The sequence below is a fragment of the Podarcis pityusensis genome (genome assembly GCF_964106645.2).
Source record: "Podarcis pityusensis genome assembly, chromosome: 5".
Taxonomy (NCBI): Eukaryota; Metazoa; Chordata; class Lepidosauria; order Squamata; family Lacertidae; genus Podarcis; species Podarcis pityusensis.
Window position 1 is genome coordinate 39,983,351 of NC_138032.1, and position 24,135 is coordinate 40,007,485.

The window sequence follows — 24,135 nt, forward strand, 5'->3', positions numbered from 1 at the left end:
ATGGAACTTCAAATGATTAAAATGGAAATGAAGTGGATTAGGTTTCTTTCTTCTAAGAAGGAGGAAATCCCACAAGGATTATGAGCATAGCTGTGTTCATGGAATGCTAACATTTACTTCAGCTAGTCATTTACTTTAATTGGAGAAAAAGGCCAGAGAGGGGGGAGAAATGTTTGAAAGCAAGTGATTCCTGGTCTTCCTTAATGCTCTGTAGAAATACCATAGAAGCAGTTTTTGTTTGACTGAAACAAAGGCTCTCTGAGTGTGTGTCTGAGTAAATATTTGAGGTTAGGGATTAACTAGCATTCTCAGAGTCTGATGGCAGAAAAGTAGACAACTGTGATTCAGCTGGTGAAATCAGTAAGTCTTTTGGAAGGTTTTTTTCCAGTACTAATTCTCCTTTTTAAAACATTTTTTTAACCTAGTCAAAAACAGAAGAGGTAAAAAGTGGGAGAGATAACAGTGGGAAATCTGGAAAGAGAATCAGCAGTACATTTAGTGTGGCGTTCTCCCCCAAATACATGAGTGTGGTGTTCTTTTTGCTTTGGGAACACACAATGATATCAAAGACAGTAAAGCAACTTTGTGTTTTGCTTATAATTTTTTTCTTAGGAGGATGAATGTGCTACTGTGAAGGCTAAACATAATTTAGTTAAATATATAATGGGATCAGGAGTGGTGGCTGTGGAAAAAATGTTCCAATGTCTGTAGAGTACATAAGTCTAAATATAAGTATGAAACTGTCCACCATACTATATATATGCCTGTGTAAACTATAACAGTTATAAATGTGGAACTGTATTAAATCTTAATACAAATATATAGTGTTATAGGAGCTTGTATTTCCTTAAAACAAATGGTCAGATCTTCGGTGGTTATTCTCTTAGGTGTGTGATGTGTTGTGCAATGTGGAGAATCTTTACCCTCTCGGTGTTTTCAGCTGCCTTCATATTGCCTAGTGGACATGAAGGCTCAGGTATATCCTTCTTCTTTCCTGCATTACTCTTTATCAAATACACTGTGTCCTATGAAATTTCTATGGGTACGATAGTAAGGGCACAAGCCCCAGAGACAGTTGCGTTCTCTCTCTATAGAATTCTCTTCAAAATAGTTTCAGATTACATAGGGAGTTAGAATGTCGGTGCTTTCACTTGACATGGAAGCCAGTCTGGGCAAGGAGGGGTGTACAATAGAGTATATCTCATTGCAAAGCATTGTTAGGTAGGCCCCAGCATTCATCAACACCATTCTGATAGTTTAGCGGCAGCCGTGGCTACCAGTGTGTTTCTGGGCCTAATTCAGAGTGCTGGTGCCCTAAACAGTTTGGAACTGGATTATTTTGAAGATTGCTTTTACCCATATGTCTCTTCTCACTGGTGAAATTAGTTATGTTGGTGAACACATGAGGCAGGGCCTTCCTGGTGTTGGCCCTGCAGTTGTGAAACATCTTTTCAGTTAATATTTCCCTGGCCCCTTCAGGTCTGGCATCCAATACCTTAAAAACATTTTTCACTGTTGACTTCCCTTAAGAGAATGTTGGTGATCTAATTCAGCATCTTTCCTATGTCTATTTGACTCCATTCACTCAGTGCTTCATACTCTGATTGCTGTTCCATTCCTTTTATTTCTCTCAGAGTCACATCTCTCTGTGAGGGTTTAACCCTGAAAAGTGACTAATAAATAAATAAACTGCTAAAGTCAACATTATTTTCTCCTTTCCAAGTTTTAGTAATCCCTCAGTATTTAGTGTTTACTATTTTAAAAACTCTTCTCCCTCTCCTCTACTTCAATTATATAAAATAAAAGGGGAATACACCGTGAATAAGTGTCTGCAGATAGCATGATGTTGCTATAAATGGCCCAGATGGATATTTTTGTTTTGTTTTCTGCCTGAAGTATTTTATAGCAGCCAAGAAGCAAACCAAGTGCTGAAAATCCAGAAGCGGGCAAATAGTTTTTTGGAAGAATTAAAGCAGGGCTCATTGGAACGGGAATGCCGAGAGGAAGTATGTGATTTTGAGGAAGCCAGTGAAATATTTGAAACCAAGGAAGCAACAGTAAGTTATTGCTAAAGACTGGGAACTAAGCATTGAATCCCATTGCCACTTGAGGTAAAACAGAAAATGGCGTCCCCTGCCACCGCCTCCTCCTCCTCCCCGCCCCCCACCCCCCCATTGCCACCTGAGGTGACTAGATGCAGGCCAGGGAAGCCCCAGCACATTGTAGGCAGTGGGGGAGAAAAAAAAGAGGTTGGAGAGGTACAGGTGGCGGTAGCTGTGACCTCGCTTTTCCAAGTGGCAGATGTCAATGGCAAATGCAGGAAATGGCAGCGGTGTGCTCCTTGTGGGCCCTGATCTCGTGCCCCTCCCAGCTTGCCCTGCCACCTGAGGCAACTGCCTCACTGAAGCTATTGGGTCGGCCATCCCTGTAAAGTAGTAATATGCTTCCCCAAATGCTGAATCTATTCAGCTGTCATGTTTTTTGTGCCAAATTGGGTAGGTGGTGTCCAATAATAATTAGTTCCAAGGAGGTTGATTTTCCTATCTGCACCGAAATGTTGTGTGGCAGAATCCATATCGAATCATGGAGAAGACTCCATTTCAAGTATTAACCTCGATTTTGTTTCTTTCAGCTGGAGTTTTGGACAAAGTACTTTGGTAAGTAAAGAAGTTTCACTATAATTAAATAAATGGGATTCAGAATGTCAAGAAAAGTGAATAAGATGACTATAATTGGAAATTGTTTTAGTTTAATAATGATATTGGAAAGCTGTTACTTTTAAATTACAAGGAAACTCAGAAGGGAGGGATTTGAGGAAGTCAATCAAGATGTTTAAAAAGTTGGATTTGTGAAGAATTAAGTTTGTTATTATTGTTTATTTGTTTATTGTTCCCCCCCCCTTTCCCCCCTCCCTTCTCCCCATTTTTTTCTTTTCTTTCTTCTTCTTTTTTTCCTTTTCTGTTTCTGTGTATTATTCTGCTTTGTGGCTTGTGTTATTATGGTGGAAAAAATTAATAAAAATTTATTATAAAAAAAAAAGAAGTTTCACTTTGAGTGTAGTGGGAACCTCTCTCTCTTTTTTTCTATCGTGTATTTGTGTGTCCCCATATTTAGATATGTTTTATTAGGACTTTTCTACACATTTCCTTAATAGCGAGGTTCGCAGCACACCGGAAGATCTCTACAATTTAACCCTTGGGGGCGAGCACTGAGGTCACAGATTAGCCTATTATTTCTGTAGTCTGGAAGCAGAATTTCACTGTAAAGTTCCCCTGTGTCCTAAGCAAGTTAATGTTTTTGTGTTTGCTAATATTTTCTGTAGATGAAGCATAACCAAGAGAGGAAGTTTATATAATGGGGTGATGTAGTTAACTCTTCCCTTGCAAAGAGACATACGACATATGGTCTGGGTTTCCCTGCAAATGTGTTTTCAGATGGAGATATGTGTGAATCCAGTCCATGTGTCGATGGATCCTGTCGAGACGGCATTGGACGATTTGACTGCATTTGTAACAAAGGCTGGGAGGGGCGCCAGTGCCAATATGGTAATATAATCTTCAATTCTCCATTTTACTATCAAAATGCAACTGTTGTTCTTGTGTAAGGGGTTTCTCTATTCCTTCGAGTTCAGATTGATAATACAACAATTTCGTATAGAATATGCATGCTGTTCTAAAGCCCCTTTCTTGATGTACACAAACTACAGAACTTGCAAATGGAAAAGTTATGCTTCTTTCTTTTTAAGTAGTGAGAAGTTAAGGATATTCCGCCTGCAGTCAGGTTTACTCCCTCCCCTCCATGAACAGGAGACACACAGGCTAACATACTACTGGTGCTCAGTTATCAACACATGCTAGCTCTCTAATCCAGCATTAGTAGCGTGTCAGCCTGTCCCCAGGGTATTGCTGCAGAGGGAAAGGTCTTACTTGTTCTGCACTTTTAAAAAGCAAATAAGCAAAAGGTTTGTGTTTGCTAAGGTGGTGGCAACTTTCTTAAGTGTAAGAGGTGTATATTGTGACTGGTAATCCAATTCATTCAGTACACATGCTTCTTCATATATAGGCTGTTAAATCTATGTACATATTGTATTGAGGCAGGAGCCACAGACCCACTAAAAACGGTGGTGGGGGGGGGCAGCATACAAGTAGAAAGCAATTCTCCAGCCTGAGAAGAGTTTTGAAACTACAGATTGAGCTATCTGACAGCCACCTGATCCTAGCCTGACCCACAGTTCAAAGGTGCCCCTCATTAGGCTCACTTCAGGTGAGCTTGGAAGGACAAGCTATGAATCTGCAGCTCGTGGTGACAGAGGTTCACTCAGTGATGTTTCTGTTTGCATATTGTTTGGGAAAGTGAGGATTCAGTAGGTTTTGCCTTTAAATGCAACTATATGAAATTCCTCCCCTATCTCCAGCTGCAACACAGTCAGTCAAGTTTGTTTTCCTGTTGAGTTTGGATTCCACCCCCCCCCCCCCAGTAGTTCACTGCAAGGAGAATCATTATTTCCAGCACAGCTCACCATGTTCAGAAAGTTAATGCTGTGTCATAAGAGAGGGAGGAGACAAATGTTCAATAATGAAAATAATACGTTCAGCCATCAAATTGTTCTGTTTCTGCACAGTTTAAGAGGAGGAGAAGGTTGAGTGACATAAATAGCTCCTTCAAGGAATAGGACTGCCTCCTTTCAACATGTATTTTACTTCTTTTGATGCCCAGTGGTTGACTACACCAACTGTTCAATTTCCAATGGTGGCTGTGAACATTTCTGTAATGAGGGCCAACAAGACAATGACCAGTACCGCTACTGCAGTTGTGCTTCAGGCTACCGGCTGGCTGATAACTATACTTCTTGTGAACCTGTTGGTAAGAAAGATGGATAAGCACGAGCTTGGCTTTTCAAATCAGAGGCAGCCACATTATTTAAGGCATAATTTTATAATTCAGTCTCTTTGCAATATCAGGTATGTGGGTGTTCCCCCCCTTCCTTCTTCCTGTTCAGTGGCCTGTGGCATCGTGGAATAGCCGTGTAATAATAACAATAATAATAATAATAATAATAATAATAATAATAAATAATAATAATAAATTAATTTATACCTCATCCATCTGGCTGGGTTTCCCCAGCCACTATGGGCAGCTCCCAACAGAATATTAAAAATATGATCAAACATTAAAAACTTCCTGATACAGGGCTGCCTTCAGATGTCTTCTAAAAATTATGTAGTTCTTTATCTCCTTGACATCTGAAAGGGGGGGGGTGTTCTACAGGGCAGGCGCCACTACCGAGAAGGCCCTCTGCCTGGTTCCCTGTAACCTCACTTCTCACAGTGAGGGAACCGCCAGAAGGCCCTCAGAGCTGAACGATGGGGGTGGAGACGCTCCTTCAGATATACTGGGCCTCTAAATACTATTCAGTAGTATTGCCTCTCTAGCTGCATTCACAAGTATTTAATTGTTACTATGAAGTATAAGAAAGAAAATGAGGACAGTCCTACCCTTAGGCAAAATGAGGGAGCCAACTCAAGTGGATGCCAGGTACCCACAACCCATGCTATGCTGCTGTGAAAGCATTAAAAAATACCTTTTTTTTTACACACACAGCTTTATTGTGGTCCATAGACCCAAAATACACAGTACAACAATAGAGTGTGGGGTGTGTATATGTTCAGGAAGTACAATGCGCTTAGATGGGGGGGGGGCTGCCATTTTGCAAATAGGAATTAGCTCATGCTTAGATAAGTTCCACGGCATCCTAAACATGTGTACTAGGGCAGTGGTTGCCAATACGGTGCTGGCATGTGCACAGGTGCCCACAGAGGTCTCCCCTGATGTCCACAGTGTCCCCTCTCCCTTCTGAAATTAGATTTAAAAGAAGGGTGGCATGGTGGCCTTTAGTGGAGTGGGATCTGTATGTCCTGCCTTTTATCTGTATAGCTGTGTTTTTAGAATTTTATTGGATGTCTTTAATTTGGGTCACCCTGTGAGGAAAAAAACATAATAATATATATAAAATTAGGTTGTAGATTTCTGGACTCTACCATCTTCAGGGGGGTAATGTATTCCCCCATGTTTCTATTAATAACAAGAACAACAACTTCCCTGCATGTGGTAAATTGGCACATTCGGGTGATGGGCTGTTGCTAAAAATATCTCCTGACAGGTTATGTACAATATGCAATTAGTTTTTTTTAAAAAATGGGTGCATTGAAAATTATTAAAGTCCTCATGCAATCTGAAGTGGTAGAGTCCAGAATTTTACCACCAAGTTAGTAATAATAATTTATCATTACGGTCAAAGACCAGTTCAGAAGCACAACTGAGACTGCTTTCACAAGAGTAAAATAGATATTTAAAGCAATATACAATCAACAATAACAGCTTATAGATTAAAATTAAAATAGTCGCATGAACACAAAAAGACCTAAAGTTAAACTAACATGCAGATGTTGAATGGCTCTGAGGCATATTTCACATTCTCTGGATTGTGGATGCTTCCAAGTGGAGGTTCGATTTGAGAACCGAAAATTGGACACCAGGTTGTCATGTTGTTGTTTTTACTTACTTGATTTCCTCCTGAAAGGGTAACTCTGGGTTAAACGGCATTCTGATGACAACATTGTATGGATGCTGGTGGCGGGGGGACCGCTCACATGCATGAACCCAACAGATCATATAATAAATGCATTCTTGTTTTATTTACTAGATTTATATCCCACCCTTCCTCCCAAGGAAGCCCACAGCAGCAAACATATGAACAATAAAATGTTGTTATTTGGCATAAAAGAGGCTAAGATTCTGTATATTTTGGCATAACATCTAGTTCTGGCCTCAAAGGTACCAAAGGAGTTAAACAAACAAACAAACAAACAAACACAACTTAAAACATTTTAGTGTGTTATATTATTGCTACAGATTACTTACAAAGCCAAAAGAATTCAGGATTTCCCACAGCTTGAGCTAATGAGAAATTGGGAAGGAGATAGCTTAGATAATTTATACAACTTCCAGAAATCAGCAAAGTAGCTTTGAAGGCTGGGCTGGATTCTTTTTGATGTAAAGTGATAGAAATTGTACAGACCTTCCTAGGTTATCCTTCATCTTGCCTTTCTTTTTTCTTTCTTTTACAGTGGAGTTTGCCTGTGGAAAAGTCCATAATTTCATCTATAAGACTGCTAAAGTAATTGGGGGAACACCTGGAAGAAAAGGACAGAGTCCCTGGCAGGTAAGAACTAATAAAAATATTCAGCCTTGAATGGGTTTGTCAGGCCCTGCTGCTTCTGTCAGTCTCAATGATTGTCAGAACCCCAGGGGTGTCTCTTATTTTCAGAGACCCCCTGGTGAGGCCTTGTTCTCATACTTCTGGCTGCTCATATCATCATTGATCCCACCTGTATGTATTATTTCTTCAGGTAAGTACTCTTTTTTTACCCTCTCCTGTCCTGGCTTTCACTGGTGGATGCAGTACTTGGAACCAGCTCAGTTTTTGCCAAAGACTTTAATGCATCAATCTCTGTAAGTAAGTTTATGATGTGCATCAGAAAGCCATTTGAAAATGTTTGTCATTCTAGACCTAGAACAGCAACTTGAGTATATGGGGGATTCCTCCAGATTGTCAGTATTTTGCTGGTGGAATTCATACGCATACTGAAAATTTTAGGTTTGCACAATTATAGTGAATTAAAGTGTTCTGTCGCCCTAGCACAACAAGCCTACTTTTAAAAAGAAACAGACTTTTTGCAGTTAGGAAATGCATTGAAAAGTGTGGGATGAACAAATGATTCATGGGAAGACATATAAACACTTTGCAAGTAAATCAGAATAAATGAATGATGATGAATGCTCATATAACCTTCCCACAAACAAATCGGAACAAATGCTCAGTAAAGGTCAGATACAATCTAAACTCCACAGAAGCTTTGTGCAAGCAAGTCAGGAGGAATGCTGCATAAATAGCTCATCTGGAGGAACCTAAGTCGGTAGAATAACCAGCACAGATGTATTGGACACATGCAGTCAAGGATGGATGAATGAAGTCAATAGCTTTCTTTTTCTTCTTCGTTGCAGGTTATGCTGAGCAATAGTGCAGGCAGATTTTTGTGTGGTGGTGTTCTCATTCACCCCACCTGGGTGCTGACAGCTGCACATTGTTTGAAAAGCCTACGAACAGTCAAACTGACATTTGGTAAGGAGAATCATGACTGCATTTCTTTTTAATATGGGACAACAAAACCCTCAATCAATACTATTTAAATTCTTTCAAACTAAGTAATGTCCAAGCCATAGATGCAGGGAGTATGGTCCAGTCTAGACTGAAAAGACTAAATGTGGTGACTGGTACTAACACATGTGAACAGATATAAAGATCTGGTCACCTCTTGCTGAAATTATGGAAGTTAGCATACTGCAAACCTGATATATGGAACTGACATAAAGGGAATAAAAATTCTATCTTGGGTTTGTGCTGCTTTGGAGTAGGGATGGAATTTATACATCAGCAAATCACATGGTAAAACATTTCCTTTGGTTGCAGCTATGGGTTCTGCATGCTGGCATGACTCCTGGTGCTGGTATGACAAAGGCCTTTTGAGTTTAGAGGAAAGACAAGCAAAGGGGGGCATGTTAGAAGTTATAAACTTTTGCATGATGTAGAAAGGAGAGAGTGTTTCTCCCTCTCTCAGAATAGTTCAATACTTCTTTATACAGTGCATCTTCAAACTATTGAATTCACTCTCACAGGATGTAGTGATAGCCATCAACTTTGGTGACTTCAAAAGAAGGTTAAACAAATTCATGTTAGTTAAGTCCTCCCTCCATTGTAGAAGCCAGTATACCTCTGAATACAAGTTGCTAGGAATTGCAGCAGGAGAGCGTGCTGTTGCATTTAAGCCTTGCTTGTGGTTTTTCAGTAGGCATCTCTCTGACAACAGGATACTGGAATAGACGGGCCTTTGGCCTATCCAGCAGAGCTCTTGTTGCATCCTGATGTTTTCACAGTTAAAAAAAACAAAACAAAACAGTATTTCTGGAAGACAGCTAGTCAGGCATTTCTCCCCGATGTATTGCTTTCTATATGCAGGAAGGGCACATTCAAGCATATGATCTCTGACCTCTAGTTTTAAGTAGTACAGCCCTGCAGTGCACAAAACCATTCTTCTCATTCACTACTTGCTTATGAACTGTAAGAATCCTCTCCCTGGCCATGATTCAATCCAAATCTGGATATATATATTTGCACTCTCTCCTTTTCTTCCTCTTTGTGCTTTTTATGGTACGACCTCACTGTTACAAGTACGGTGTGGTATACAATTCTGCTGAATGTACACAAATTCTGCAGGGACACGAGCCTTTTATACTCTACACATAAATTCTGCAGGCATACAGGCCCTTTTTTATACTGCCACTTGTTCCTGTTACGGATTTGGATTTTGCTGAGCCTGAAATGCAAGAAAGAAATACAACCTCTTCTTTATGAGTTCTGCTAAAGTATTTTGAGAGAGGTAAGGTTGACTTAGATCCCAAGAGACACTTTCCAAGTTTCCCTATTGCCCTTACAGGTAAATATTATCGCCGGCGAACAGAAGAAAGTGAGCAAACTATTTTTGCAGACAAGTTATTGCCTCATGAAAACTACTCTGAACTTACCTCTGAAAATGACATTGCACTGCTGCACCTACAACGCCCAGTTCTTGTCAACAAGTTCACAATTCCTATTTGCCTGCCTTCCAAGAAGCTGGCAGAGCACTTGGAGAGAGAAGCGACACAGGCTGTGGTGACAGGCTGGGGGAGCCAGAGTGAGGACTCGAAGGTGAATTACTCCTCTGTTCTCAACTATATTGAAATCCCTGTGGCACCACGGAATGACTGTGTCAATTCTATGTTGAATTCTGTCTCGGAAAACATGCTGTGTGCCGGGATACTGGGAGATAACCGGGATTCCTGTCATGGAGACAGTGGTGGCCCTATGGTCACCAAATTCAAGAACACTTGGTTCTTAATTGGACTTGTGAGCTGGGGAGAAGGCTGTGGAGCAATTGATAACTTTGGAATCTACACCAAAGTCAGTGCATATCTTGACTGGATCTATCAGCAAATGAAAGATAGCATACTCTCACCAAACACTGTCACAAAAGAAAGATGAGGGACTACTTTGGCAATACACTCAGTATGCCCATTGTCTTCTGCTAATAAATACAGAGTATACAAAGTGAGTATGTATTGTGTGTTGCATTTCTTAAATCAGGAAGTGGACAACTTGTTTGGTTCCAAGGCCACATGCAGGAGTGGCAGGTTGTTAGGAGCCACAGGCCAATCACTGCAGCCACAGCCACCCACATAATAACACGTGTGGGACAGAGATTGGTGCTGTTGTCCATAACACCATCTCTTTAACCTCTTGACCTTGGAACAGGCTTAGGAGGTCTGTTCTGCCATAGAGACAGACTGGAGATGCTTCTATTCTACTGACCACCCTGTAACCCATTGGCATCACTGGTCAGGCTGACCAAGGTAGTCTCTTGTTCACATTCAGCTTTATGTGCCTGGCAAAAAATAAAAATAAAAATTAAAAAGGAGGATGAAATTGGGTGGGTGTCTGGGGAAAAATGACTTTAGCAATCCTACCTGCCATTGCACACAGTGTATATCGACTATATGTGAGTTTGGCTTAATGCGCAATTCCTGGAACGTAACCCCCATGTAAGTTGCATGTTTACTGTACTTAAAGAACTGTGAGCCCTGTGGGGAGGGCAGAAGAGGGGAAGGTCGGATTGTTCCTGAAGAGACTGCCAAGAGCCAAAATAATTTTGTTGTCTTAATGTTTACATTTTGCATTTCTTGCTTTCATTGTAGTATTTTTAGAACTCTCTCTCCCCTGAGAGGTTTGACTGGCTCCATGATTATTCTCTTTCTATTTGCCTGGGCCTTTTTAATTTTGTGATTTGTTTTTATGCTGAATTTTTATTGCCTGTTGCAATTTTCTATGTTTTCCAGTTGCTTAATCAGTGAGCAAGCCTCTGAAAATGCTTTGAAAATAATTATTAATATAATATAATATAAATATCTGCCTTGAGCGCCTGAGGGAAAGACTGTGTCTCAGCGCACAGTAAATAATATATTCTGTCCCCCAGCTCCCAAATATCAAATATTTAACAGTGTGGGTTTCTGCTATAAGCAGAAAATATAAAAATAAATAACTGTGGCTCTGGGGAGGAAGTACATTTGCCTTCCAGAAAGCATCTTTTTTGCTGGCAAATAGTATACGCGTAGAAAGTTTGGTGCAAAAGTTCACAATGCCTTCAGAAGACCTGATTGTGGAAAGCATTTCAGGCAGGGGTTTGTTTATTTATTTAAAGTCTTGATATCTTAATCATATTTCTAGAGTGGTTCACAAAAAAGAATCAAAAAATTAAAATGTAAATACCAAAAGAAGCAGCAGGTAAAAGCCACCAAATTATAATAACACCATAAAACTGAGGGAGGTGTTAGCAACCAGCAGCAGTCAAACTTAGCTCATTTAGTTGGGAGTTTAAAGGGGGAGGCCCAGAGTTCTGTCACTTAGTGTGCATAGGACCGGAGACATGGAGGGCGAGGGAGTTGCTGCAGTGATCTGTAACACCTGTGCCATGTTTGTCATTCTGCCAGAGAACAAGCAACAGTACACTTAAGTGCAAGCTGGTTGTCTCGCTGGAAGAGAAGATGCAGCAACTTGAGGCCTGCCTAGCTACACCTCAAGCAACAGGACAACATGCAGAGTTACTTGATAGAGTTGGGTTGACTGAGATTGAGCACCAAGATAGATGGGAGTGCCCCCAAGGTGGAGAAAGATCACCCATTGCAAGAGTCTAGTACAGTGCACAGAACAATTATTCCCACCCCAGTGGATAAAGAGACAGGAGGCAATGGATTTGGAGGAGTCTTTTTCCATTCTTGATCTAACCCTATCAGATCCAAGGCTACTGACCGTGGATGAGTGTGCTGATAACGTACTTGCTACCTTCTGTGGAGACGACATTAGAGAAACGGAATTGCAGCCTTGAGATGACAAGCTGGGAGGAAGGAGTAGGAAATACTCAAACCATAAGTTTGTAACTTATCCCAACAATATCAAAATAAACTCCCAAGAAACAAGAGGGGAAGACTCGAGAACAACAGAAGCAGACCTCAGAACACTCCAAGCAGCCTTTGGAAGGCCTATCCCATAGAATGATTCCCGCTACTCCCCAGAGGAGGAGGAGGAGGAGGAGGAGGAGGAGGAGGAGGAGAGTGGTGGTGATAGGTGACTCCCTACTGAGGGAAACAGAGGCAGTATTGTGTGGAGGAAACAGCATGTCACAGGAGGTGTGCTGTCTTCCAGGTCCAAAGATTCACAATGTGACGGAGAAGTTCCCAAGTCTTCTAAAGCCCACTGGCCACTACCCCTTCTTTCTGATTCATGTGGGTACAAATAATACTGCCACACATAACCTGCAACACATAGTGAAGGGACTGTGAGACACTGGGAAGGAAGCTAAAGAGATTTGGGGCACAGATAGCCTTTTTATCACTCCTTCCTGTTGAAGGTTGTGGCCAATGAAGAGAGAGGAAAATACTTGAGGTAAACCACTGGCTGTGCAGGTGGTATATCAGGAAGCATTTGGCTTCTTGGATCATGGTCTCTTCCTTGAAGTAGGACTTCTGGCGAGAGATGGGCTGCATCTCACAGCAGTTGGCAAGAATGTGTCTTGGGAATCTGATCAGGAGAGCTTTAAAATAGATCTTGAGGAGGAGAGAGAAAACTATAAGAACGACAAAAGAGCACCTGGCACTGGGGATAATAGTTTCATTGATGCACAGGAAATGGAGGTGGCACTCCAGAAACCTGCTAAAGGGCAAGAAACTACAGGAAGGAAGCAGCTGCAGGGAACAATTCATGGTTTCAGTTGTCTCTACACAAATGCACAGAGTATGGGAATCAAACAAGATGAACTGGAGCTTTTAATACAGGATGGCAAATACGACCTGGTAGGCATTACTGAAACCTGGTGGGATGAGACTCATGACTGGAATGTAGGAATTGAGGGATATAACCTGTTCAAAAGGAATAGCTTAAACAGGAAGGAAGGAGGAGTAGCATTGTATATAAAGGATGTGTACACTTGTGAAGAAATCCATGACCTGGAGCATGAAAAGCAGATTGAGAACATACGGGTAAAAATTGTAGGAAAAGGCCCTCTCTCTGGCAGGCACCTGGCTTAGCTCAGATGGTGGGCACACCCCTTTGAAGTGTGAACATTTATATTTAAAAAGCACCATAATTAGAGTACAGTGGTACCTCAGTTTAAGAACAGTCCTGTTTACGAACGATCCGGTTTGCGAACTCTGCAAAACCAGTAGTAGTGTCTTGGTTTGTGAACTTTACCTCAGTCTAAGAACAAAATCTAAACGGTGGAAGGGCACTGGCGGCAGGAGGCCTCATTAGGGAAAGCGCGCCTTGGTTTAAGAACGGACTTCCGGAACGGATTAAGTTCATAAACCGAGGTACCACTGTAATGGCATTGTAGGATCTGATCAGCTTTTGAATTAAATACTCTTTTCTTTCAGCTGAAAGGGTGCCCCATCCAGAGGGCCCAGGCTACTTTGTCAATATTTGTGGTAGATTAATCATCAACAGATAAATTCCCATAGCTTTCTTTCCTGTTGATCTAAATAGCACTTTGTCCTTCCTAATCAGGTAAGAGACCACAGTCTTTTTATCTTACATTGTCCTGGGGGCTGCTTCCTTTAGGAAAAGTGGTGTTAGATGGAACCTGGAATTTTCATTTTGCACATTTCCTTTCAACATCCATACCATTTCATTTCTGATGAGGTTTCAGTTGCTTGATGCCCTTACCCTGTAAAGATTGGAAGTAAATGTGTTACTTGAAAATTTTATCTGGCATCCATCAGTAACTGTAAGAAAGTCAACGGATAAGCTATGCCAATCTCATGCCTTCCTCAGACTTCAAACAGGACAGTCAAAGGAACTGGCTTCTCTGCTCAAGATATCAGCTTTCCCAATAAAATGCAACTATTCTTTGCTATTTGAGTGTGAACTTAATAGAGGGTTTCATCTTCTCCACGTGCAGATTTGACAGTAAGAGCAGAGCATCTGAGTTACTATTGCAATACATTAACTGACTGGTTTTAGACGATAGTTAAAATCCTTCAAAGTTGTGAATTTTTCTTGCCTTTTAATCCCTTTATTTCTTTATTTGTTTCTCCCTTAATCCAGTCCCCACTCCCCTGGTTTTGCTCCCATTTTTCCTGGTTATCTCTCAACTCCTGTGTTTGAGCAATACATTGGTGTTCTTTTTCTTCCACGTGTAGGTAACTTATACGCCAAATCCCGCTAAATAGTCTACCCACTTCAGCTGTATAATGGCTAAAGTTTCCTCAGGTGTGGCCTTGCTTTTACTAGTGTACTCCCTCTACAGCAGCCTACCAGGTTCATTGTCAGGTAGGTACTTATTATCCACAGAGTGCAACTGTGACTGTAGATCGGAGGTGGCTTAACCTGTGGTCTTCCGTATGTTGTTGGATTCTTTATCTCCCATCAGCCCCAACTAGCATGGCCATTAGTCAGGGGTTGATGGGAGTTGTAGTCCAGCAACAGCTAGAGGGCCAAAGGTTGGCTACCCCTACTGTAAAAAAGAGAGGACAATACGAATATCCATACCATAGCTAAGACTTAACACTATCAGTACTTAACTGTAAGCACAAGAGGAATTCCATCCTAAATCACTGCTGTGGCCTCCATTTTACTCGCATAATTTCTACCCTGGGATTAACCCTGGAATTGCATCACTGTCAGCAAATATTTTCCCCTATCACTTACTGTATTACATAAGGGGGGGGGGGATGACCTAGTGTCATTAGCTCTACACACAAGGAGACATGCAACAGAATCCTATCCATGCTTACTTGGAACTAATTCCTGCTACATGCTTACTTGTGTTGAGTGTGTTACTTCCTAGTAAATGTGTTTAGGATTTCAGCCTGAATATATATTTTTAAAAAAATGTATTGGGTCTTCAAAGGAAACATGGGAACATAACACCACCACCCCTTGTTAAACACTTTCCTCTACCCAGCCGCCTTGCCCAAACCACAGATCCCTATGGGGAAACATTATTCCAAACTTTCAAATGTGAGTCTAGTGGATGTCACTGTATACTGTAATTAATGTTCTGTCATGTATGTGATGAAAGGGTACCAAGTTCAGGGCCAGCACTATGATGAACCGCCCTGAAACCTCTGGGTATAGGGCGGTATATAAACTCAATAAACAAAAACAACACACCACAAGGCCATTGCCTCAGGTGGCAGGATCCTGTTCGGCAGTGGAACAGACTCCTACGAGAGGTGGTGGACGCTCCTTCCTTGGAGGTTTTTAAACAGAAGTTGGATGGCCATCTGTCATGGATGCTTTAGCTCATATTCCTGCATTGCAGGGCGTTGGACTAGATGATGCTTTAGTCCCTTCCAACTCTATGATTCTGTGATTCAGGAGTGGCAGATCCTGCTACTGAACCTGCTGGTTGTCTGCAGGTGAAGTGGCCACCACTGGCACGGATGCCAGTGCTGATGCCTGCGGCCTGCCTTGGGAGACGTCTGCTCCAGCAGCTCAGCGACAGCACTTGAAGCCAGAGAGGAGCAGCACCTAGATCAAAAGAAGCCAAAAGACCAAGCCACAACTTATTCAGGGGTCTTCCTGCTTCCAGCTTATCTGATTGGTTTACCTTCTCCTTCTGGCTCTTCTGATTGGTGCTTTTCCCCTGGGTTTCCTGGGCGTCCATTCATTTTGTGTTTGGTTCTGCTGCTGCTGCTGCTGCTGCTGCTGCTGCTGTCGGGAAAAGCAGGGAGCTGCATTTTGCTATTCTGAGAGACATGGGTGTAGCCAGAATTTATTGGGGGGGCAGGTTTTATGTTGGGGGGGAGAGAACTGAGTTATCTGTGACACTGTTGGTCAGTTACTTAACTTTTTTTATTTACTAAATTGTTGGTATAAAATTGTTGAATGAAGTCTGCAGGATTGCAGTTTGAATGGAAGAATCAAGGTTCATAGTGCCAGCTCATTTTGCTTTCATACTGGTAGTTTTTTTGAGAAAAGACGAGGCAAGCCAAATCCTGAGAATTCATAAACGTGCCAACCATTTCTTGGAGGAGGTTCGCCAAGGAAATATGGAAAGAGAATGCAATGAAGAAAAGTGTTCGTTTGAAGAGGCAAGAGAGATTTTCAAATCAGAGGAGAAAACGGTGAGGAATTGAACTTGAGGAAATCTAATGCTGGTTTGGACAGTTGTGAAATACAATGAGATATACCTATCCAAATACCCCACAGAGTGAATCACATCAGATGGGCATAGAATAGTCTGCTGTCCCACTCATATGGATCAACATCATAATTGTTTGTTTGTAATTATTTGTTATCCCACTCTTTAGCTGGAAAACCTTCCAGAGCAACTTGCACATTTTTAAAAAATGAACACCGTCCCTGCCCTCAGGTTTACAGTCTAAAAGACATATGGAAGAAAGGATGGGAAGGAAGAGGGGGGAAATAGTTAGAAAATATATAACTCAAACTCATAACTTATCAAAATCAACAAATAAAATCAATGATTAAACATAACGAAAGTGTCTTGCCTTACCCATACTCTCAAGTATGATGGGTGGGCTTTACACCAACTTCCACAGGTTCTACGGAATGTTATACTGAAGAGGTAGGTGGGGTCACTGCCTATTTTCTCTCCTATGACCCAGACCCAGTATGAATGGGATCAGTGTACTATGTAAGAACCTGAGTTAGTAAGGCAAAGATTTGTAGCACTGGAACAATGGGGGATGGCAATATATAGAAGTAGGCAGTTTCATCCATCAGATGTATCTTAATTTAACTAATACAGAAAGTCATTTATATATTTTTTAAAAAAATGGAAAGTCCTTTCCCCTAGTATTCTTCAGCCTGTTTACCCAATATTTTATTTTTTACCATTTTGCAGGTGGAGTTTTGGTTCATGTACAACAGTAAGAGATTTTCATTTCCTTCTTTTTTGTGCTGTCAAATGGTTCCTAAAGCAAAATGAAGGCCAATAAAGCCCTCAGAAGGTTCCTTTGGTCTCATCCCTCTTGATCTGCCATTGTTCATTGAATACATTTTTGTTTCTGCCAGGCTTTTGGCTTGCTAGGCTGAGTTTTTTAAAAAAAGTATACTGAAATGTGTTAGATTGTTTTCCCCATCTTCCCCGTTTAAGTGTCGCAAAGTTTTGCCGACATTAATTTTGTATGTAATTTTAATGTTTTAACTGTGTTGTGTATTGCAGAGCGTAAAGCATTTAAATAAATAAATACTTCTCTCCCCCGCAAGGCCATCTTTTTAATGTCTTGATTTTTATCACAAGCTTCTCTCCTTTCATACAGATTTGGACACTTGTAAAGAGAATCCTTGTAAGAATGGTGGCATCTGCAAGGTTAAACGGTATATAACTGTTTGCACTTGTCCTCCCAGATTTGGAGGGAGCCACTGTGAAATAGGTGAGTACAGAATATGGGCTGATATGAACATTTGTTACCTTGTTTGCTTGCTTCCTTAAGATATTTATATGCCAGCCAATAACACTGAATGGCTTAAGTACAAAACTGAAAACAGTTCAATGCACATTTAAAACATATGGCTTCCTCCAGAGAATCCTGGGAACTAGAGTTTGTTAAGGGTGCTGGGAACCCTTATCTCTGAGGGATATATTACAGTTTCCAGATTTCTTTGGCAGAAGTCCTTCTGTTGCCCGTGTAGCTGCATTACAGCACCTGTTGCTATTATGTAATAGCATCTATGACATGTTACGTATAATGACTGCCTATTATGCAGCCATATCATAGCATCCATTACACATGATAAATAATGATCCAAAATAAAATGTATACTTCTAATGCAGAGAAATCTGAATGCTGGTACAAGAATGGTGGCTGCTGGCAATATTGCCATGACAATGAACGTTCGCTTCAAGTGACCTGTTCCTGTGCGTTGGGGTATACACTAAGTGAAGATGGAGAGAGGTGCACACCATCAGGTACTCAATACTGATTGAGATGCCCCTCATGTTTTGGAATAGCGCTTTCCATCTTACAAAATGTTTCGTTCTCATTTTTCCCTCCTGCTGCTGAAAGTTGAAGCAAGGTTGGCTTGCTCCTAGCCACTTAGAATGAGTTTATAATTCTGTGAAAAGTATCTCCTACGTTCATACCAGCACAATCATTCTAGCAACATAGATACCGTATTAACTGCATGCTTCATTGTTTGCCTAGGGCCAAGCTTGCATTTTGTGAACACCTAGAGCCAAACATCCCACTAAAATGAACTGTATCCTGCAGCATGTTTTTATTTGCTATGCAATTGTAATTGCACCTGCTGCCACTTAATGGCCACTCCAAATTATGAATTAAGCTTTCCACCCCCATAAGGAATTTCCAAACAGCTGATTCCTGTCTGATGCATCCAGTGTGTTTTTTTTTTTTAAAAAATGTTTAGGGGTACTCTCATTTTCCTACTCATATTGAAATACTGCCCCTCAATGAGGCCACACCTAGATTCACAAAATGTTTAGGGGTATGCATACCCCTGTGTCCCCCCCCCCCCGAAAAAAAGCACTGGATGCACCATACCACCAACCTTTTGGCTCTCTGTTTCCCAATACTAATTCACACCCTTCAGAAATGGGAACCAATTATCCTGGCCTATCTGTACATTACAGTGTTTTTGAATGCTTATTATTCACATGTATATGCTGCGTTTCCACCTAGGCCCTTAGGGCAAAGTGCATGGTTCTCTCTTTTATTTTCATACCAACCATTTGAGGTAGTAGGATAGGCTGGAACCACTGGCCTAAGGTCACCTAATGAGCTTCATGGCTGAGGAGGAATTTGAACCTGGGTCTTCCCAATCCTATCTCTAAGGATTTGGTACAGTTAAGGAGGTAGGGAATGTTTCTCTCTCCCCACCCCCTTTTTTCATTGATTCAGAAGGGGTGGGGCAGAAATCTTCTGAGGTGTTGAAAGTGATTATTCTTCCTTAGGTTCCTCACTTTTCATGTTACAAGCAATGGGATATAAATGCCAGGAAATGTCATGTGGTGTTGCCACCTTCATTTACTTGTCTAAACAGACTGCTTTACACACAGCAAATTTGTCTAATCCCACCCCTTTTAAGATCGCTTTCCCTGTGGACTGGTTAAGAGATCAACACGCTCTAACAAGGAAGGATCAGAAGAGTACAACCAAACTATTGCTTGGGATATGACTGGGACGGATACAAGAGTTGCTCAGGAGAACGAGGCCCACTGGAATCAGTCATCGGCTTACAACTCCTCAGCAAGCCTGAATGACACAATGGAGGGAGAGGCTGAGGAAGAAGGCACTGAAGAAATGAAAGGAAACTTCACAGACTCCTTCAGCTGGCTCAGCTTCAATGACAGTGCTGAAATGGATGGTTCCAGGGTAGTTGGAGGCTCGTTCTGCCGCCCAGGAGGCTGTCCCTGGCAGGTACAGATACTGTTTTGACAAAATTGCCTCACTTTACATTGTTGTAGTTGTGCAATGGCAGGGCCAGGTCATATGACCAGTGAATTATCTTTAAACAAACAGCAAAATAGCACTGTGTCTGCACAGTGAACATCTGTCATCACCTCCCCTTCAACAGCATGGCTCCATCTGCACTGTACATTTAAAGCTCTTTAAAGAGCCATGGCTTCTCCCAAATAATCCTGGGAGCTGTACTTTGTTAAGGGTGTTGAGAATTGTTAGGAGACCTCTGTTCCCCTCAGAGAGCTGTAATTCCCAGTTTCACGAGAAGAGGGAGTGATGGTTAAACTACTCTGGAAATTGCACCCTGAGCAAACCACAGTTCCCACAATTATTTGGGGGGAAAGCATGGCTGTTTCAAGTAGTGTGATCCTGCTTCAAATGTATAATGCAGATGGGCCTTTGTTGGAACATAGTCCCCTAATGTCTGTTAGCTTGATCCTGTGGGAAGCTACAAATGTATCCCACATACATAGAGACATTTGCTGCACATCGTTATATCTCTCTATAAGACCCCATTCTTGCATTTTGTTTCACAGCTAAATAACTGAATTACCTTGAAAGAAAATTCCCATACATGTATTCCTTCATCTCTCCCTACATTGCTGGTTATTGATCTCCTTTCCTTGGATTTTTGTTTTCTTGTTAAAGGTTCCTATCTGAACATGCCTGCAGTAGTAGTAGTAGTAGCAGTAGCAGCAGTAGCAGCAGCAGCAACAACAATCTTATATGCCTCCATCTGATTAGGTTGCCCCATCCACTCTGGGTAGCTTCCAGGAATTAAAACATGAAACACAGTAAAACATCAAACATTAAAAACTTCCCTATACAGGGCTGCCTTCAGATGTCTTCTGAAAGACTGATAGTTCTTTACAGTATTTCCTCAACGTCTGATGGGAGGGTGTTCCACAGGGCAGGCATGACTGCTGTGTAGAGTATATGCATATTTGATTGAGTGAATCAACAGTGTTACTTCTCCCCGTAGGTACTGCTCCAAAATAAAAGAGGTTACGGTTTTTGTGGTGGCAGCTTAATCAGCAGTCGGTGGGTGCTCACTGCAGCACACTGCCTGGATACAGTTATCCCACATCAAGTTACTGTAGGTGAGCCACAAGGACAATCAAAAGATTGCACGGTTTGTTCTTTTCCAAGCATGCCCCCAAGAAGATACAATGAACTCTTACATCTATCATTGTTTCACTATTTTTTTTTAAAGAGCCTTCAAGGTCATTGAGATTAGTGCATATAATTACAAACTTTTCCAATGTTGTTATCACCACCCAACAAATTGCCAGTTTTTAAGTTAAACTTATAGGTGCACTTTCATGGAAGACTTGATAAAAGGTAAAGGGACCCCTGACCATTATATTGAAGTGCAATACAGCAAACCCTCAATTTACAGTGGTACCTCTAGTTACAAATTTATTTTGTTCCAGAGGTCCATTCTTAACCTGAAACTGTTCTTAACTAGAGGCGTGCTTTCGCTAATGGGGCCTCTTGCTGCCACTGTGCCGCCGGCACATGATTTCCGTTCTCATCCTGGGGCAAAGTTCTCAACTCAAGGTAACTCTTCCAGGTTAGCAGAGTTTGTAACCTGAAGCATTTGTAACCTGAGGTGTTTGTAACTCAAGGTACCACTGTATGGGAAAAATGACTTTGGCAATGGCACCTGCCATTGAACCCAATGTTTTTTTACTACACAGGCGCCCTGCGCCCCTACCCCCCACCTGCGTGTGACAGCTTATATGTCCAGTGCCAGGAAGGAAATAGATAGATGATAGATAGATAGATAGATAGATAGATAGATAGATAGATGGAATCATACCAGGAAATAGCAAGAGAGAGCTACAGGAAACCTCACCAGAGCCATCAGGACATCAGTTTGGGTGGAGGAAGCCCTGAAGAGACTGGAGACATAGTGGGGCTTTGTTTAGGCTGCTTAGCTGCCCCACCTAACAGCTGTTGTGTGGGGTAGTGCAGCAGCAGCCGCTGCTTTTCCACGCATACTCCAGCCTCCAGCCAACCCAAGAGCTTCAACTCCAGATATTCTGGTCTGGATTGGGGAGAGAGCTGGAGAGCAGGAAGAAAATGGGCATTTAGAGTTTTTTAGAGGGTGCTCCCCACTTACGCGATTTTCGCTTACATGCCCAGGGTCCTGGAACGTAACCCTTGCCTAAGTGGGGAGACACCTGTACACAGTTTTGGCTTTTGGTGTGATCCCTGGAACCTAATACCCACATAAGCTGCCGGCTTATGGCAGAACATTAATTGAATAAGAGACTGTGACTTAAAACATTTTGGATCTGCACACTAAAATTGGTTTCTTTGGATCCTTTTCCTATTTCTCCTAAGGCTATTTAAAAATCAGCTTTAATTCCCTGCCCCCTACCCTGCTTCCATTAGGAACAACTAACTGCACAAAGGTATCACACTCTTCTTACATTTCATTTGCCTTTCAGGAGATTTTGACAAACATCAGCGAGAACGGCATGAACAAAAGGTGGGAGTTCGACAGTACTGGAAACATCCTCAGTATGACTCTACCAACTTTAACAATGATATTGCGTTGATCCAGCTGACCAGCAGTGTGGTTTTCAGCGAGCACGTACTCCCCATCTGCCTTCCCAACCCTCAGCTAACTACTTTACTGATTGGAGAGGGGGCATCAGGAATGGTTAGTGGATGGGGTGCTACACATAGCAAGGGTAAGTCAACTCGCTTCCTCATGAAAGTCAGCTTGCCTATTGTGAGTGCAGACACTTGCCGGCCGTCAACCGAGAAGCTCATCACTGACAACATGTTTTGTGCAGGCTATGCTGAAGAAGCACAAGATGCTTGTAAAGGAGACAGTGGAGGACCTTTTGCTGTAGCTTACCGCAGCACTTGGTATCTCCTGGGGATTGTCAGCTGGGGGGAAGGCTGCGCCAAAGTGGGAAAATATGGGGCTTACACACGAGTATCCAACTACATTTCATGGATAAAAGAAACCATTGAAAGCACGACTGATTCGGAAGGACTTTCACGTTCCCTGTAACGGAAGCAATTTTTTAGTATACTCTGCACATTTGACAATTATTTGCAAGTACTTGTGTACACAGTTAACACTGCAGGACTGCTTCCTCAGCTGTTCTTGAAAGTTGCTCCAGTATCCAGAAATATGAGGCATGGGAGAATTTACATACACATCTTCAGCTGGGAATAACTTTAATTTAATAACTTTTTTAAAATGAAGATTTTGTAGCCAATTTCCTTTGAGTAATAGTGTGTAGTAAGTTTAGTTCACTGTTCTACACACATACATCTTGCAGTAGTCTTGAGGCAGTAACCAGGATGTGAAAGAGGACTCAAGCTATCAATGTTACCTAGCCACGGCAATTTATTTCTCATAATTATTCCAACTTAAACTTCATTAAATATCTAGTCTGCAGCCCCCCACCTTGCTGAGCATGGTGACTTAAGTAACCCCAAATACTTTACGAAGTAACAGTCATATTTTTGGACTTCATTTTTGAACGTAAGAATTGTAGGCAATTGCTGTTTTGCATGGGAAATGTATGTACACTTGGTCTGTCGTGTCCCTGGCACCCATTCAGATTAATGGCATAAAAAACATCATTAAATAATTTTTCAAGTGTCCAATATGGAAAGTTATTCTGGCATACACTTAGCCACTCATGTTACTGTAATGTTTTTTGGCTTCGACAGCACAGGAGAGGTATAATTCCTTTAAATTCTCTAGAGCAGGAATAGTTAGCTTTCTTTGGCCAAAGGGCCATCTTCACACAATGGGGTGTAGCCAATTCTCTTTTCTGCTGATCTGTGGAGACTGATGAACAATGAGGGGGCAATTTACATCCACAGCAGGGAGCTGCTCAGAGAGACATTGATCTCACCACCCACCCATGTGTTGTGTCTAAATTTATTTCATTTTGCTTCTATAAATATATTATCAATGTCTTCCGGGGGTGGACTGTGCCGCCACTCTCCTCATAAGGTAATTCCCTCTGGGTTTGTTAAACTACCGTTTCCACTTACGTTCAATCCAGGAAACTGGGGATTAAATAAACCAAGATTTCAAGACATGGCTTTGCCCCTGTTTACATGCCAGGTCTAAAACTGATTTAATCTCTGCTTTTCAGTTTACATATAACGAAGAGGAAACTGGTTCAACAAACGACAGAAGTATTGCCTTAAGACATGGATTTTTGTGACGTTCTCATGATTATTCAATTATTGTAAATTATATTTTATAACAAAGATAGCTTATAGAAAGCTTTTGAAATTAAAAGCGATTTTTCCTCATTCTCATCATCAATGTTACAGAGCAAAAGAAGAACAGGCAGTTATATAACCTGATAGCAGAATTCCATCACACAAAAACAGTAGCAAAGTATTTTCTTCAAGTCCACTTAGGTTTCTAGTATCCCACATGTGCCTTTTTCTTACTTACAGTAATGTATAAAGAAGGGGATGTGTTCAATGCTGTTCAAGCAAACACCTGCTTGTGCAACAGAACATCAGTGCCCCCTGCACTCCCAACCCTCT

The 24,135-nt window shown here is 41.5% G+C and overlaps 1 protein-coding gene across 1 annotated transcript; it reads left to right on the forward strand.

Moving 5' to 3' along the window:
* Positions 1-31: 31 nt before the first annotated feature.
* On the forward strand, positions 32-23,229 carry PROC (protein C, inactivator of coagulation factors Va and VIIIa). Its single transcript, XM_081006368.1, has 16 exons — positions 32-360; positions 888-976; positions 1,897-2,057; positions 2,633-2,657; positions 3,435-3,545; positions 4,717-4,863; positions 7,128-7,222; positions 8,065-8,182; positions 9,555-10,136; positions 16,112-16,272; positions 17,016-17,040; positions 17,434-17,547; positions 17,949-18,083; positions 19,220-19,551; positions 20,576-20,693; positions 22,050-23,229. The coding sequence occupies exons 2-16, from the start codon at positions 895-897 to the stop codon at positions 22,622-22,624; spliced, it is 2,781 nt and encodes a 926-aa protein (XP_080862494.1). The 5' UTR covers positions 32-360; positions 888-894; the 3' UTR covers positions 22,625-23,229.
* The last annotated feature ends 906 nt before the right edge of the window (positions 23,230-24,135 follow it).